The sequence below is a fragment of the Phyllobates terribilis genome, unplaced genomic scaffold (assembly GCF_046119375.1).
Source record: "Phyllobates terribilis strain yellow unplaced genomic scaffold, ASM4611937v1 Scaffold_1__5_contigs__length_1240528914, whole genome shotgun sequence".
In the NCBI taxonomy this organism is placed as follows: Eukaryota; Metazoa; Chordata; class Amphibia; order Anura; family Dendrobatidae; genus Phyllobates; species Phyllobates terribilis.
The window spans coordinates 902,339,643-902,355,905 of record NW_027362761.1 but is presented as its reverse complement, the minus strand read 5'-3'; the positions used below and the strand labels follow the sequence as shown (position 1 = coordinate 902,355,905).

Sequence of the window (16,263 nt, the reverse complement as noted above, 5' to 3'; positions counted from 1 at the left end):
GTCACAGAAGCGATGCGAACTTCCCAGCTCCGGACACAGCGCAGCGCTTCTGTGACAAGTGAAAGCTGTCGGCACAGAAGTCCTGCGCTGTGTCCGGAGCTGGGAATACGCAGCGATGTGTCAGTTTCAGCACAGAAGCGCTGACTGTCTGGACCTACCGCCGCCGTATTTTAACTCCCTCCACCTTATATTAACTCCGACATGGCAGGGATACGGCCACGGCAGCTTATTAACACCCCCAGAGTATCCCCGCATGTCAATTTCTGAAAGTTCAAAAGCATTACCGGCGTATAAGACGACCCCAGACTAGACAGAAGATTTTTCAGTCTTCAAAAGTCGTCTTATACGCCGGAATATACGGTATGTATATATTTATATATATATTAAGGTGTTGAGCTCTGTAATTGCCGGTAAATGCTTTGACAGTTCACACCATCAAGCCATAAATTTATTAAAGAGATTAAAGAGGCTGACAGATTAATAGTGTAAAGTGTGGTCTCGGGATGGTATTCCCTAGCCAAACTATTTATCTTCAGTTCCTCTCCTGAATTTGCGATCGGTGCGCCCGGCCGCACGTGAATAGCTGGGCTGATAGCAGCACGTGCTTACTCATAAATCTCCAGGATAGTTCACACATGAGATTGCAGGGTCAGTATGCTGTATTATGTCAAAACCACAAGACAGTCGGTCAGTGCACAATGCTGCAATGATCGTAGGTAAGCTAAATAATGAAGTCTCTAGGTACCACACACATAAGACTGCGGTCTGCATGCTATACCACGCTAAGATCACAGAGCACCTGAACTGCACGTGTGCTATATGGATCACAAGCTAGCCTGAGGACCTTAAATCAAAGTTGCTTAGAATATGATTCACTGTTATTCATTGGTATAATCAAAATTCCCTATCCACCTATAGTATCAGAACACGGGACTCAGTCCCTGATGCGCGTTTCGCCGGTATACCGGCTTTTTCTAAGGGCCTTAGAAAAATTTTCCATTCACATCTTTTCCTCTTTTCCCTTCCCAATTTATAGTTGATTTACCATACGTGTAATTTCCATGGGAGTAACCTATTAACGGGGTTGTGCAGTCACAGATTGATGACCTATCCTTTGGATAGGACATCAGTATTCTATTGGTGGGGATTTGACATCCGGCACACCCTCTATTGAGCTGATTTAAGCTTTGGCGACAGCCAGATTGAACTGTGCTGGAACTTGCAGCTCCATTCAACTGACTGACTGGTACTGCACATTAATTCCTGTTATACTGAATTCTCTTGTATGGGAGCTGTTCTGCAGTACCCCACAGCAGCCACTACACATTGTATGGAGCTGTGCTGTGCAGCTCTGTAATGTATTCACATTTTTCCACCGTCCAGAGCTAATAACAGCTGATCGTAAGGGAGTCTGGTGTCCGACCCCCACTGATCTGATATTGATGACTTATCTCCAGGATAGGTCATCAAAAACTCGGGACAGCCCCTTTAAACATGCCACACCGCTGTAAAGAAAGTACTCCTCAATCTCTGTGCAAATATGAATTTAGTATATGACCTGTTTAGGAAGATGTAGCTAATCACTGACAGATTTGTGATTTTTCTTTTTCTCATAACAGGTGATTTTTGTTGTGCCAATGGATACTATTGAGACTGCAGTCATTGAAGTACATAAAGAAACTCCAGGCAGCGAAACACACAACGGCTTTCCAAGATCTGCCTCCTCAAACAGTGAAGATGACAAAAATATTAAAACTAAACCCAAAACTTTATCCAATGGTCTACGTAAAGGTACAAAGAAGTATCCAGACTATATTCAGATAAGTTTGCCAGAAGACGCTAAAAATAAATATCCTCTAGAATGGTGGAAAACTGGAGTTGCCTTTGTCTATGCGCTCTTCAATATGATCCTCACCACAGTAATGATCACAGTTGTTAATGAAAGAGTTCCTCCTAAAGAGGTGAGCCCACCTTTACCGGACAAGTTCTTTGACTACATTGATCGAGCACCATGGGCATTTACTGTCTCGGAGATAAATGGAATGATTTTGGTTGGAATATGGTTTATCCAATGGGTTTTTCTAAGATATAAGTAAGTACTGGTGATATTTCAGGAACACACTACCTTTTAAATAGTTAATCTTGTCTTAAAATAGAAAAAATATATTATCGTTTTTGGGGGCTTTTTTTTATAAGGCACCAAATATACTGTTTCTGAAAATGCTGTATAATTTTCAAGAGGATAGAATCCTGAAATTTGTGGTTTTAAGGCAAACCATAAAATAGGGCTGATTTGCAAAGCCAGAATTTAGGATTGTCTAGGTAGCAATCCCAATACACCAAACTATTTTGTTGGTTCTTATACAGAGCACGGTCTGACTACATTGTTCACTGGTAAAGCCGCTAATGGTGTGTTCAGACAAGGCAGAGAATTATTGAGGCAGAATTTAGCTGAGAGGAACCTGCAGATGTGTCGGGTATAATCACACACAGCTCTGCAGGGAGATCAGGAGAGCAGAGAGCGGCCATTACACATCACACTGGTAATATCTTCTTTCATTTATGGTACGTTCTGGAGGTAGATTCTCATCTAGATTAGTGTCGGGCCCATAGATCTTAACTCATTTGCATATAAGCAAAAGGTTAATTTCTCAGGGATAAATCATCAGATTGCAGATATAAAGGGATCAATTTATTCAGCTTCATATGACCTGTATGCCCATATAGACCGTGTTACGCATAGCGGGCTCACACGGTAAGGTGGATCCTCTAAGCCCAAGGTCTGGGTTGGCACTCGGGCCATAGGCGTCAGTGCAGCTGGCAGGTGTGCACATGGGAAACAAAAAGCAGAGTTACTAGAAGCCACAGGCGGTCACGTAGAGGCAAACTAAAAGTTTTAATAAAGTCCTGGAAACCACAGACAAGCAGGCGGGATGCTGGAAACCGCTGACAGGAGGGAGACATCTAGGAGATCACAGGCAAGCAGGCTGGATGCTGGAAAACGCTGGGAGGCGGAAAACGTCCAGGTGACCATAGGCAGGCAAGCAGGCGAAATACAGGAAACTGCTGGAAGGCAGGGAAAGTCCAGGAGATCACATACAGGTAACAGACAAAACTATGGTGTAGCAAGAAAGTCTAATACCATGTAGGCTGCACACAACCAGGAAGACATCCTGAAAACCTCAGGCGGACATATAGAAAAGATCCTAGAGGGACAGGTAGCAGACAAAACTCCGGAGAAACTAGAAATACTGTGGAAGCCACAGACAGCCAGGAATACGTCTTGGAAACTGCAGTCAAGTTGCGATACAAGAAACCGCAGGTAGGTAAAGTCCTGAAGACCACTGACAGGTAGCAACATTACTGGAAAGCGCAGACAAGCAGGTCGACAAGGTTACTGGGAACTACACCCAAACAGATGAGCGAGGTTACTGGAAGCTGCAGACAAGTACAGTACCTCATGGACGGGAAACCACAGACAGCAAGAAGACATCCTGATAACTGTGGACTGGTAGAGTCATTAGCAAGTCTTAGAGCAATACCAAGACCTAGGTGTGTGTCTTGGGAGGCCTTATATAGGCCCAAGTAAGACAACACATAGCAGCATGCCAGGCTACTAGAAAAGCCAGACGTTTAGCAGAAGAAAATCTAAGGGACCGGGGCATGTGTGCAACAGATGGCTTAGTAGGGTTGATCCTAGCAAAGAAGAATTGTAGGCAATCAGCTCACCTATTCACAGATGCAGGTGTGCACGGATCCAAGTTCCAAAGGGAATAGTCCATATAACAGAGGCGGTTGATCCAGCACTTCCAATAAAACGTATATTTTTATTCAGAAAATTTCATCCATAAAAGATATATAATTCCATAAGAAATCCACAAAAACATATGGAAAAGTGTGTCATCTGAGGAAATAGTCCCAAGGGAGATACATTCAAGGTATTGGTTGACGCATTTCGAAGTGATACTTCTTATTCACTTTGAAACGCGTCAACCAATACCTTGAATGTATCTCCCTTGGGACTATTTCCTCAGATGACACACTTTTCCGTAAGGTTTGTGGATTTCTTATGGAATTATATATCTTTTATGGATGAAATTTTCTGAATAAAAATATACGTTTTATTGGAAGTGCTGGATCAACCGCCTCTGTTATAGGGTTGATCCTACTGGCAGATTCTCTTTAAGAATTTGAAATATAAAATGATTTCTTGATGTTACCTGCCATTCAAGATCCTGCACCGTGTAAGTTCCCATGTTGAGCATTTGGTGAATTGTTGATGTTGCAGATTTTCTGCAACATTTCTGCGCCTATTAAATGATTTGTGTTTTTGAGTGCATTATTTTTACATGTGTTCTTATTACGTTTTTTTATGCTGTGGTTTTTGTCTCCTTTTTTGATGGGTCCTGCTTTTAAATGAAGTCACTTTGTTTTGAATACACAATAAATAAAGTTTTATCGACGCTAAGTAACTTGTGTGCGGACTACCTTCAATTTTTTTTTCTTGTGCATGTCTGCTACGGAAGCACACTAAACACGTGTGTTTTTGTTTTTTTTTGCCTGAAGATTTTACTGATAAAATGCTTATTTATTGCAAGAGAAATTGACTTGTGGATTTCAAAATCGCACCACAAATCGTTTCAGTAGCGTAAAAAAAGCACAGGGAGCATGAGATTTCTATCTTTTATTCACTTTGCTGTAACTCTGATATGAAATATCAAAAAAGAAGCAAATACTTATCATGGGAACTTTTTTTAAGGACTGCTGTCAACTACTTGAGAAGTAATTATACTTGAAGTATACATAATAAATGGATATGGATGGTTTGCTGTAAGCCAACTTTACAGTTGATATATGAAGGAGGCCTCCTGTCTTCTGTTTTATAGGATATTTGTTCTCCTGGCAGGTGGTTAATGTAATGTTTCACAGAATGGTCTATTTAATACAGAGAGCTGTAATAAATGGAGAGAAACTCATTTTATCTATGTCATCCATACAAATGCACAATGGCTGCAGATAAATATAGGTTGATTTTCTTAATTACTGGCTCCCTTTAAGGGGAATCTGTCACCCCCTGGGACTTTTCAGACCGATAATATGGGCAGACAGGTGATAGAAATGTGAATTTATACTTACCTGTATGGCCCATATTAGAGCTCTGGTTGCTGTGTAATAGCAGAAATAATTTAATAAAAAGCTAAGCTTTGCGTCCCCCGGATGCCAAGAAGTCCCCGCCTACTTGCCCTATTTCCATACTCACCCCTCCTCCCCTGCACGTCACAGGGCCCTGTGACATGCAGTTCCCGGCCGGATCCCGCGCCTGCGCTGTTTCCTCTGTACGGACAGCGCTCTTCTCCCTGATGTCAGTGTAGTGTTGTGCAGCAGGGATCTTCTGCGCAGGCGCTGGGAAGGCAGTGTTACTGGCACCTGCGCACAAGTTTCCTGCTGCACAACACTACACTGACAGCAGGGAGAAGAGCGCAGTCCGTACAGAGGAAACAGCGCAGGCGCGGGATCCGGCCGGGAACTGCACCTCACAGCGCCCTGTGCAGGGGAGGTGGGGTGAATATGGAAATAGGGCTAGTAGGTGGGGATTTCTTGGCGTCCGGGGGACGCGAAGCTTAGCTTTTTTATTAAATTAATTCTGCTATTACACAGCAACCAGACCTATAATATGAGGCATACAGGTAAGTATAGATTCACTTTTCTATCACCTGTCTGCCCATATTAGCGGTCTGAACAGTCCCAGGGGGTGACAGATTCCCTTTAAATCACCACTCCAGCAGTTTGTATTTTTTCAGCACTGGAGTGGTGATTCTAATTTAAGGTCCCTGCCCCTAATGTCATACTTACCAGCCGCCGTCTTCACCTATGATCGGTGCCACTCTGGCCCGCTCCGTCATCTTGTGACCACAACTTCTGACTCAAGTCAGAAGTACCGGTCACAAGCTCCCAATGCACGTCTATGAGTGGCAGAACGAGGCGGTCATAGACTTACATTGAAAAGTGACCACCAGATCGCTCCTTAGATTAAAATTTCCAATCCTGCAGTAAAATAAATAAAAACGCTGAAGTGGTGCTTAAAAGGAAAGGTTTTTGATACCCTGATTCTAGTGATGTGTCACTTACTAGTCTGTGTGTTGCTTTTCCAATAAAATCAGTGTTTTATCAGCAGCACATTATCACTTGAGGACTAGATGTCTGATGCCATGTAGTCCTCCTTTTCTTTAATACCGTGCCCCTACCACTGATTGGCAGCTTTCTGTGTACACTGTGCAAAGGCAGAAACCTGCTAATCGGTGGTGGGGGCGCGGTTATACAGGGGTCAGCATTCTGAGCATTTCTACATCTGCCGCAGAGAAAACGGTGACCTATCACTGGAATCAGAGTCTCTGCCCCTACAACATGCTGCTCTCAGATTACATAGAAACACATGGTGACAGATTCCTTTAAACAGTACAAGTAAATTAGCATAGATACAAATGTCTATGGAGTTTGCACATCATGTATTTATACACCTGTTGCGGCTCATAAGACTTTCTTCCTTTTTTGCTTACAGATCCATTGTGGGCCGCAGATACTTTTTTATTGTCGGGACTTTGTACTTGTACAGGTGTATTACAATGTATGTTACGACGCTTCCTGTGCCCGGAATGCACATCCAATGTGCCCCAAAGGTGAGGACTTTCACATTCCCACAGGTCTTATTTTTTTATATTTAGACCTAAATGTCACACTGTCTTATATTATGCAGAGTGATCCAAAGACTTCTATTTGAACCATATTATCTTTTGTATACCCCCAATTTCACTTCAGTTGTCATGATATGACATTTTGTCTTTTTATACTCCTTGGGGAGAATAAGTCTGCAATATGGCGCCGTACGGAGAACCATAGTGGCACATGGCTTGCTTACTGTTTTGCAGTTTAGAATCAAGTAAATGTTGTGAGCCTCTTTAAAGCCTCTTGCATGTGGTACTGCCATGTGCGGGAGGCCTAAAGATGGCTATCTGGATCATTACATCCACATCTACCTAATTCTTTACCTGTTTAACTGGTCCGGTAATGGGACTGCTAGAGCTTTATCTTTGGTTTAGTGTAGCTGATAGACTCCCCATCTAATGATCCTTAGAATGGTAGAAAAGATGTGTAAGAGGGCATGATGTGTTCAGAAATTGCCTAAACATTTTTTCGGAAATACACATTTTCTATTTTCCATTACATTTTCTTTAGTGATTTTGCAGTAATTGACCTAAGCTGAAAGTATTTGCTTGCCAAGTCCCCAGAGGCAGGGTTGGTGTGCTTCACTAACCATGTCCATCCATCTCTGAGCAGTAGTTGCCATGGTCCGGGTTAGCCATGTCATTCGATGTATTCATGAGACAGTGTAATATAAGAAGATCATGTACTATTATACCAGTATAGACTGGAACATATGAAAAGCACTTTTGATAGCATCCTATCAGTTTTTGAGCTGGGAAGGTGTCTGGTATCTGCTTAGTAACGGGGAATTTATGCATAGCAGTCATATAACTGTTTTTTTCTGCAATTTTGTGAAAATCACAAAAATCAATGCAATTACTCATATCATGTGAATAATTCCATTTACGTGAAGTATGTTATATAAAGTCAGGGCTGGACATATTCAAGAACCACCTATTCAGTTCAGACAGATGTCTTCTATTGCCATTCTTAGGGTGTATCTTGATTAACATCTATGGGCATTTAGTCCTACTCTATTTTATCCATTCCTGACTTGAGTCAAATTTCAGTCTATAGAACAGTGTCTCCCCAGAACCCACCACTGTTCTGCTCAGACCTGCTGTGTGCTCCTTGAAGGGTGATGTTGGTAGAATTTGTTGTTGGCTGAAACGAGTAATCTTGGCCGCCATTTGTTTGTATGGCCAAGTTGCATACCCATAGTTCAGGGTTAAACAACATTTTTGCCATGAGGACACATTTTCACTATGTCACATAACAGTTTTCTGAAAACAGTCAACGTCAATTTTCAATTTCTTCACAAGTCACATGCTTGTACATCCCAGGCTTGTTCATGTGCATATTGGGAAGAGCTCAATATGTATGGGTACTTCTGGCCACTCACTTATTCAAGGAAGGCAGATGCACCCTGGGTTTCTGCCTCTGCTTGGATTAAGGCTTAGAAGGGTTGTCCAGTGAATAAAAGTTATCACTCATTCGCAGGATAGCTGATAATTAGCTGATCGGTGGGTGTCCGACTCCTGGGACTGACACCGATTGGCAGATCGGAGAATTTTTATCCCTGACTGGGAACACTTCTCCCCAATACAAACTGGAACTATCACTCCATGCATTCTTTATGGGGCAGCTGGAAAAAGCTGAGCCTAGCTCTTGGCAGCACCATAGGGAACTAATGGTCCGGCTGTTGAATAGTATGAATTAATATCTCAGATGAAAACCCCTTCAGACCAGTTGGGACAAGTGAAAGAATAAGTGTCCAGAGAAGAAAAGGTGAGCGCTACCATGAGTCCTGTGTCATGCCAACAATAAAGCATCCTGAGACCATTCATGTGTGGGGATGCTCTTCACCCAAGGGACTTGGCTCACTCACAATTTTGCCTAAGAATACTTCTGTGAATAAAAAAGGATATCTAAATATCCTACAAGAGCCCCTTCTCCCAATGATCCAGGAGCATTTTGGAGTGAACAATTCTTTATCCAGCACCATCTGAGAATGCAAAAGTGATAACTAAGTGAATCGGTGAACAAAACACTGACATTTTGAGTCCATAGCCAAGAAACTCCCCAGATCAATCCTATTGAGAACTTGTGGTCAGTCATTAAAAAGTAGATGGACAAAGAATAACACATTGAGATAAACTTCAAGCACTGATTAGACAAGAATTAGTTGTCATCAGTCAGGATTTGGCCCAGATGCTGATATCCAGCCTGCCAGGGTGGATTGCAAAAGTTTTGGAAAAGAGTCAATGCTGTAAATATTAAGCCTTTGCAGAAACGTGATGTATTTGTCAGTAAAGGTTTAAATATGTATGAATGCTGATAGTTGTACTTCAGTAACCGTCAAAACATTCGACTAAAAGATCTAAAAACACTGAAGCATCAAACTTTCTAAAAACCAAAATTTGTGTCAGTCTCAAAACTTTTGGCTACGACTGTAGGTTGGTAAAATTATGTATTATGTGTTGCTTTCTTCTCATCTGCTTTATTTGGTAATATAATGTAGGTAGACTACTGCTGGAGCCATTTCGCTTTTCTTTACTGCATTGCGTTGTCTGTGAACACCCATTTCTTATGTTCTGACGTTTTTGTTATTTTCTTATGTTTTTAGTTAAATGGAGACTCGTATGCTAAATTACAAAGAATCTTTCGATTAATAACAGGAGGAGGATTGACGATAACAGGATCTCACGTCTTATGTGGAGATTATCTGTATAGCGGTCATACTGTCATTCTCACGCTCACTTACCTATTCATCAAAGAATGTAAGTTGTGGGCTTTACGATTTATTTTTATGTCTCAAAAGTACAAAATTGTCTAAGCGAAGCCTAGGGATATCTTAGGAATGCGAGAATTTTAAATCTACACTTGCTATGAGCAGTCATGGATTAGCACTATATAATTACACCAAATTTTTGCTTAAACTTCTAGTAAATCTGTGGACTACAGTTGGTCATGCCATCTAGCTCTAAAAGGGAACCAGTCAGCAGGATTTTTCTATTTAATCTGAGAGCAGCATAGAATAGAGCAGGAGAGCCTAAATCCAGTGATGTGTCACTTATTAGTCTGTGTGTTGTAGTTTCATTGCAATTAGCATTTTATCAACAGGAAGATAACACTACAGGACTAGGTCTCAGGTGCAGCCCAGGCCAGCTAATCTGTGTAACCCCACCCCCACCACTCATTAGCAGCTCCCTCACATTGGAAAGTGACGCATGAAACTGCCAATCAGGGGTGTGGGCCGGTTTTACACAGTTTAACAGTTTAACTCTTAGCTCTACTACATCTCCAGCAGACAAGACAGATATTCTAGGAAAACTACACCAAGCAGCCCAGTAAGTGAAACATCCCTGGAATCAGGCCTTCTTGCCCTATGTTATGCTGCACTCAGATTATATAGCAAAAACTGCTGACAGATTCACTTTAACCTCACCAACCCCTTTTTATTCTTCTAGAAAATGGGTATAGAATTAAAAGTGGCATGAAGCCAAATTTCCCCCAATAGGTCCACCCTGGGACAGAGCAATGGACACATAGCTGAGCTATGGTGCACACATTAGCAGTCATGCCTTCCCTGGAACTGGTGCTAATGAATATGAGGCTGTAGTCATCACAGGAATGATTGTATCTGATTTCTTTCAAAATGCTATTGCTAAAAACCAGAACACCATTTATGTAGCATCCTGTACCATTAGATGAATATTAGCTTGGAAGCCAAGTCACTTATCAGTGCTATGAAATTCAGGATGTTAAATGAGGTAATGATGTCTTTTTATAGGCCCATGTTCTCGGGATGCTGGAGTGATGTCTTCATAATTAGATGATTTTTTTTTTTTTATAAACAGTTTCATCATCACTATACAGGTGCATCTCACTAAATTAGAATATCATCAAAAAGTTAATTTATTTCAGTTCTTCAATACAAAAAGTGAAAGTCCTATATATAGTCATTACAAACAGAGTGATCTATTTCAAGTGTTTATTTCTGTTAATGTTGATGATTATGGCTTACAGCCAATGAAAACACAAAAAAAAAGAACTGAAATAAATTAATTTTTTGATATTCTAATTTAGTGAGATGCACCTGTATATGGGCAAAGAGGCTTGGGTCAGCACCAACAACAAGGCCCACATGTGCGAGGGTGCCCAGGCAAACGATCCAGCACACCGAATCCAGAGTAAATGCCAAAAAAGCGGTTTGCCAGAATGCATGCAAAAAAAGGCCTCAGTGCAAACCAATACATGTTGTGTATGTAAGGAGGTGGAGGTGTTGCTCACGTTCCCTCTGGAGGACATATGTATTGTTCCAGTGTATTTTTATGTGCAATGTGTTTAGTAATGTGCTTTATTAGTGAAAGGTTGTGTTCTGCACAGCCACAGGTAATTGATAAAGACAGGTAGAGTTAATGGTTGGGACTAGCCCAGAGTGGAAGGAGCTAAAGTGAAGGAACAGAGGGAGTTCCCTGTCAGGAAGACAGATTGGGCCTAGCCAGGAGCTAGAACAGACCTTTTGGGCTGAGTAGTCAGCAGAGTCGTATGGATTGAGAAAGTAATCTGAGACCGAGATAAAAAATGGCGTAATTCAGAGGGGAGATGAGGAAAAGCATTAGAAGGAGAGAGTGATTCTCTGGAGACGAGGTCTGGGACTGGAATTCTATCATGACTGTACAGAGTTATTTAACAGTCAAGTGACTGAGCATCTCTGAGAAGGAAAGCGGGATGAAGAGAGAGTTCCCTGTGAGGTAGTTCTAAGGTGTTGGCAAGTAGAGAAGCTAAGTAATGGCCATAGTGGCGCAAGTAGCTCCCCTAAGTGGAAAAGGACGTGGAACTGTGGGTTGAAGAATATGAATCTTGCCTACTCGTTAATGGTGCTGTTGGAGGCTAGGAAAGCTCCAGAAGTGTTGTGCTGGGAAGAGGTGAACCCAGAGAGAGAGGTTACCCTGACAGAGAGCGAAGCAAGCTCAGGAATGAACGGAATGTGTATGAAGATGTTCTATGTTTTAAAGGAAACGTCCACAAAGTGTTGTACCCACTATCCACTGTACATACTCCTCCCCATGCTCTTGTTCAGTAAAAGACAGTTTGTTTTTGAATGTTGGTCTTCTTCATTGAACCTTATATCACCTAGTCCTGGCCAGCCGAAGTCACCCGCATCATGCGGTCTGCAAGGGCGTATCGCCTCTACAGTTACAGCCCACACACCCAGCCAGAACCCCCATTTTCCTTTAGCGTACCAGGGCATTGGTATATTTTGTGCTTTACTACCTCACAACCTGGAATTTCACTGTTTTTTTTTTTGCTTTTTTTAGGGTATTCATCAGTTCCTTTAAAGAACATGCCGGCAACTGTCAACATTTGGTTTTCTTTTTATTGTGTAGCAAACAACAAATAGGACAAAATAACTGAAAACTTCAGTGTGCATGACTATTTACCCCCTAAAGTCAGTACTTTCTAGAGCCTTCCTTTTGTAGCAATTACAGCTGCAAGCCACTTTGGATAAGTCTCTATGAGCTTTTCACATCTTGCCACTGGGATTTTTGCCTCTTCCTCAAGGCAAAACTGCTCCAGCTCCTTCAAGTTTGCTGTTCACCAGAGGAAACCATCTATCTTCAAGTCTGATCACAGAGTCTCAATTTTATTAAGGTCTTGGCTTTGACTAGATCACTCCAAAACATTTCCCCTTAAACTACTTGAGTGTTGCTTTAGCAGTATGCTTTGGGTCATTGTCTTGTTGGAAGGTGAAAATCCGTTCCAGTTTAAAATCACTGACAGACTGAAACAGGTTTTGCTTAAAAATATCCCTGTACTTGGACCATTTTCCCTGTCCCTGCTACCAGGTGTTCCTGGGGTGAAGAGCTGTGTCGGTTTGACGCCAGACATAGCATTTACCTTGGTGGTCAGAAAGTTCGATTTTGGTCTCCTCTGACCACAGCACCTTCCTCCATGTATTTGGGGAGCCTCCCACAGGTCTTTTGGCAAACTCAAGACGAGCCTTACAATTTTTGTGTGTAAGTTAAGTTAAGGCTTTTTTCTGGCCACCTCTATGGAGTGTATGGCTTATTGTGGTCATATGGACAGATGCTCCAGTCTCTGCTTGGGAACTCTGCAGCTCCTTCAGTGTTACATTTTGGTCTCTTTGCTGTCTCTCTGATTAATGCCCTCTATCCCAGGCTGAGAGTTTTGGTGGGCTTCCCTCTCTTGGCAGGTTTGTTGAAGTACCATGTTATTTAATGATAATGATAATGGATTTGATAGTGCTCCGGGGATCATCAAAGATTGGGATTTTTTTTTTAATTATTTTTTTTAAGAACCCAGCCCTGACTTACTCCTCTCAACAATTTTTGTCCCTGACTTGTTTGGAGATATCCTTTTCTTCATATTGTTGTTTGGTTAGTGGTTCCTCTTGCTTATTGGTGTTGCAGCCTCTGTGATCTTTCAGAAAAGGCGTGTGACACTTAGATTCATAGAATGTAAGTCCACCTGTGTGCAATCTAAGTGTTGAAAGGGACCTCCAGGGTCCTCGTGTCTGACCCCCTGCTGAATGCAGGATCCAATAAACCATCTCACACAGATGTTTATACCTTTCAACAAAGTGGGCAGACCTGGCTTGGGCGAGAGTAAAAATAAGTCACAAAATTTGGGGACAACTACGAGTTGCCCAAAACATTTGCAACACTTTAAGCAGTTTTATGTCAGAATTCTGATGAAAACTGTTTCATGAATTGGCCCCTTCATGTACACTTGACTCATTAGTTCTGCAGAGCAACTATTCTGTTAGGGAAAGAAATTCACAGGTGACCATAGAATTTGTTCCCTACGATGCAGTGCTACAAGCGCAGGGGTCGCTAAACCAGTTCTTTAATGCAAGGACCCAGCAACGAGAATTGTAGATCAGAGTTGACTGAACCTGACAATTCTGGCTCCCGTCAAACCTGCGTTTCGAGTGAATGTGTATCATATTATCGAATGACTGAGTTTTCATTTTAGTTTATGTGCCAGTGAGTATGAATTGTAACCCATTAGAAGAGGATTATAAAAGCTGATTATGAGGGAACGATTTATTACGAGCAAGACTATGATGTTGCAATGAGTGTACAGAATCAGGAACAGCAGACACGGTTGTGTTCTTGGCCAAGTTTTCTGCACTACAACTTGGTTGAACATAATATCCAGAAACTTAGCAAGTTCTTTACAGAAGAAATGTTATTAATGAATCTAAGGTTTTGACAGTTAGGTAGCCAAGTTATTCTGAAGTCAATTCACTGATGTAGACAACCTAAAATGTCTAACTCGCTATGCAAACCGTCTCAGCAATTGGGGATGTAAATGGGTGAACTCTGAATGTGGCACAGACTTAAAGCTGAAGCCTTTAGACTTGGTGGTTTTCATGGTGATTTTGTTTTACAGATTCTCCTCGGCACTTCTGGTGGTTTCACATATTCTGCTGGCTTCTGAGCGCTTCAGGAGTCATCTGCGTTTTAGTAGCACGTGAGCATTACACCGTGGATGTAATTGTGGCTTATTTTATAACCACTAGACTCTTCTGGTGGTATCATGCCATGGCTAATGAGAAGGTAAGAAGAAATGTAATGTGTGTGTCTGTGTGTTTTTTGTTCAGTTTGTCAAGAGCCCATCTGTCAATGAATGGAAACCCTATTTACCTTACCATATCTTTAGGCTTCCTTCCCACGATGAGCTTTTGGTAAGTCTTCGATGCATATTTTTCTGCAGTATTTCTGTACCATAAGGTAAATTAAGTTACTTGCGTTTTTTTCTTTACATTTTTGAGTGCTCTTTCTTTTTTTTCATGTGCTTTATCATGTTTTTAATACTGTAGTTTTTGTCTCTTTTTGATGCATCATGCTTTTAATATAAATCTGATTTTGTTTTTATTTTTTTCCTGGTATTTGATATTGTATTATCGTGTCTTTTTTAAATTGATTAATTAAATCATACATGTATCATTAACAGTAGTCTTGTACCCTGTCCCCATTTTTTTTTTTCTTATTTACATTTATATATTGTAACAAATATTCAGCTGTGAATATTACTAGGTTTTTCAGCCTTATGAATGGAAGAAATGCATTTTTTTTTCATACACACTAATTTTTCATTCATATATACATTTTCAATACACCATGATTAAAGGGGTTGTCCTCTTTCAGTTACTGTTTGTACCTGAGCGCAGTTTGCTTTTAAAAAAAGAAAAAAAAGACCAAAAATAGATCAAGCTGTACTCGCCTCCCCTGTGTCCATCTCCCCTGTGTCTTCACTGTTGCTCCCAGCATCTTATATTGGCTGCAGCATTGACGTTGTCAGTGCAGCAGCCAATTAGTGGGCTCAGCGGCTCTGAGTGGGGCACTCCGTCTATACTGCCAGAGCTGCTGAGCTCACTGGTTGATCACATCAATGTAGCGTTTCAAATATGTCAATGTGCCGACATCACATCAACAACTCGCTGTTAATGTGATTTGATTTCAGCACCACGGCCAATGCCAAATACCGAGAGCAGTAGACTTGGCAGTAGAGCTGGGGAAGGTAATAGTACAGTTTGCTTTTTTTTTTTAATAGCAAACTGCGCTCAGGGACAAACATTAACTGTAAAGGGACAACCCCCTTTTAAGCTTTATTTTAATAAAAATTGTTAACCTTTTAAATTAATTCCCAGTTTTTATCAGTCATTCTGAGTGCTCTGCTTTACAATATCGTTACTGACTCCTTAGCTAGAAAGTGATGTATTTTATTTAACTATTGACTTCTTCAATACGCTTGGGATGCACTATGGAGCTTTTTTTTTTACATGTGGGAAATGTACAGCGCCCAGTGACATGCCAGCTTTGCCCAGCTTTGTGGGTATATCATTAGGCGTGGCATACTGTGCTACTTGGTCAGGGGGACAGCAGCGCTCTATGACTTGCACCATGGACTTGCAGGTTTATTACAGCAGCAGGGGCCATCTCTTACAACTGATGCTGGTGCACTTGCTATGCCATTATTTCCGTAGACCGTTTTTTGCAGCTGCTTTAGCCAACTTTAGCCTCAGGTGGCAGTAAATTGTAATTCCCAGTGACGGGCACTGTTCCTTTGCCGTTTTGTAGTCAGTGTATTTTGACGTGCTGCTGTAGCACATAACGTTACTCTGGAACATTGTCACAACACGTGATAACATCTGTTTGTACTTTAGTCCTGAATCTGAAGTTTCTAATTTATTATTCGGAGAACCGTTTTATACAGTGTAGGACAAAAGCATTTTGTACTTTTATTATATACAGTATGTTCAAAAACATTGTAATATTTGCATTCCGTTCCTCAAAACTTACCATTGCTGGTAAAAAGTATGCTCTGTATATTAATCGGGCATCCTGACCAGCCCACTTGTCTAGATCAAAGGTTTATAGGGAAAGTTGGTTTATAATATAAAATGTACTGAAATATGCCACTATTTTTGGGCATTATGTAAGGGAAAAAAAACTTTGTATAGTCACTCAGATATTTTTAATGCAGAACTTTTTGGCTAAAAAAAAAAAAAATACATGTCTAAAGATG

At 41.2% G+C, this 16,263-nt stretch overlaps 1 protein-coding gene across 1 annotated transcript in view; it reads left to right on the top strand.

Annotated features, from left to right (window-relative positions):
* Positions 1–16,263, top strand: part of LOC141154738 (phosphatidylcholine:ceramide cholinephosphotransferase 2-like) — a 67,794-nt gene that overhangs the window by 50,082 nt on the left and 1,449 nt on the right. The window contains exons 2-5 of the mRNA XM_073641118.1: positions 1,620–2,092; positions 6,560–6,677; positions 9,329–9,482; positions 14,125–14,291. Coding sequence (XP_073497219.1) covers positions 1,638–2,092; positions 6,560–6,677; positions 9,329–9,482; positions 14,125–14,291 — 894 coding nt within the window. The 5' untranslated portion in view covers positions 1,620–1,637. The remainder of the gene's footprint in view (positions 1–1,619; positions 2,093–6,559; positions 6,678–9,328; positions 9,483–14,124; positions 14,292–16,263) is intronic.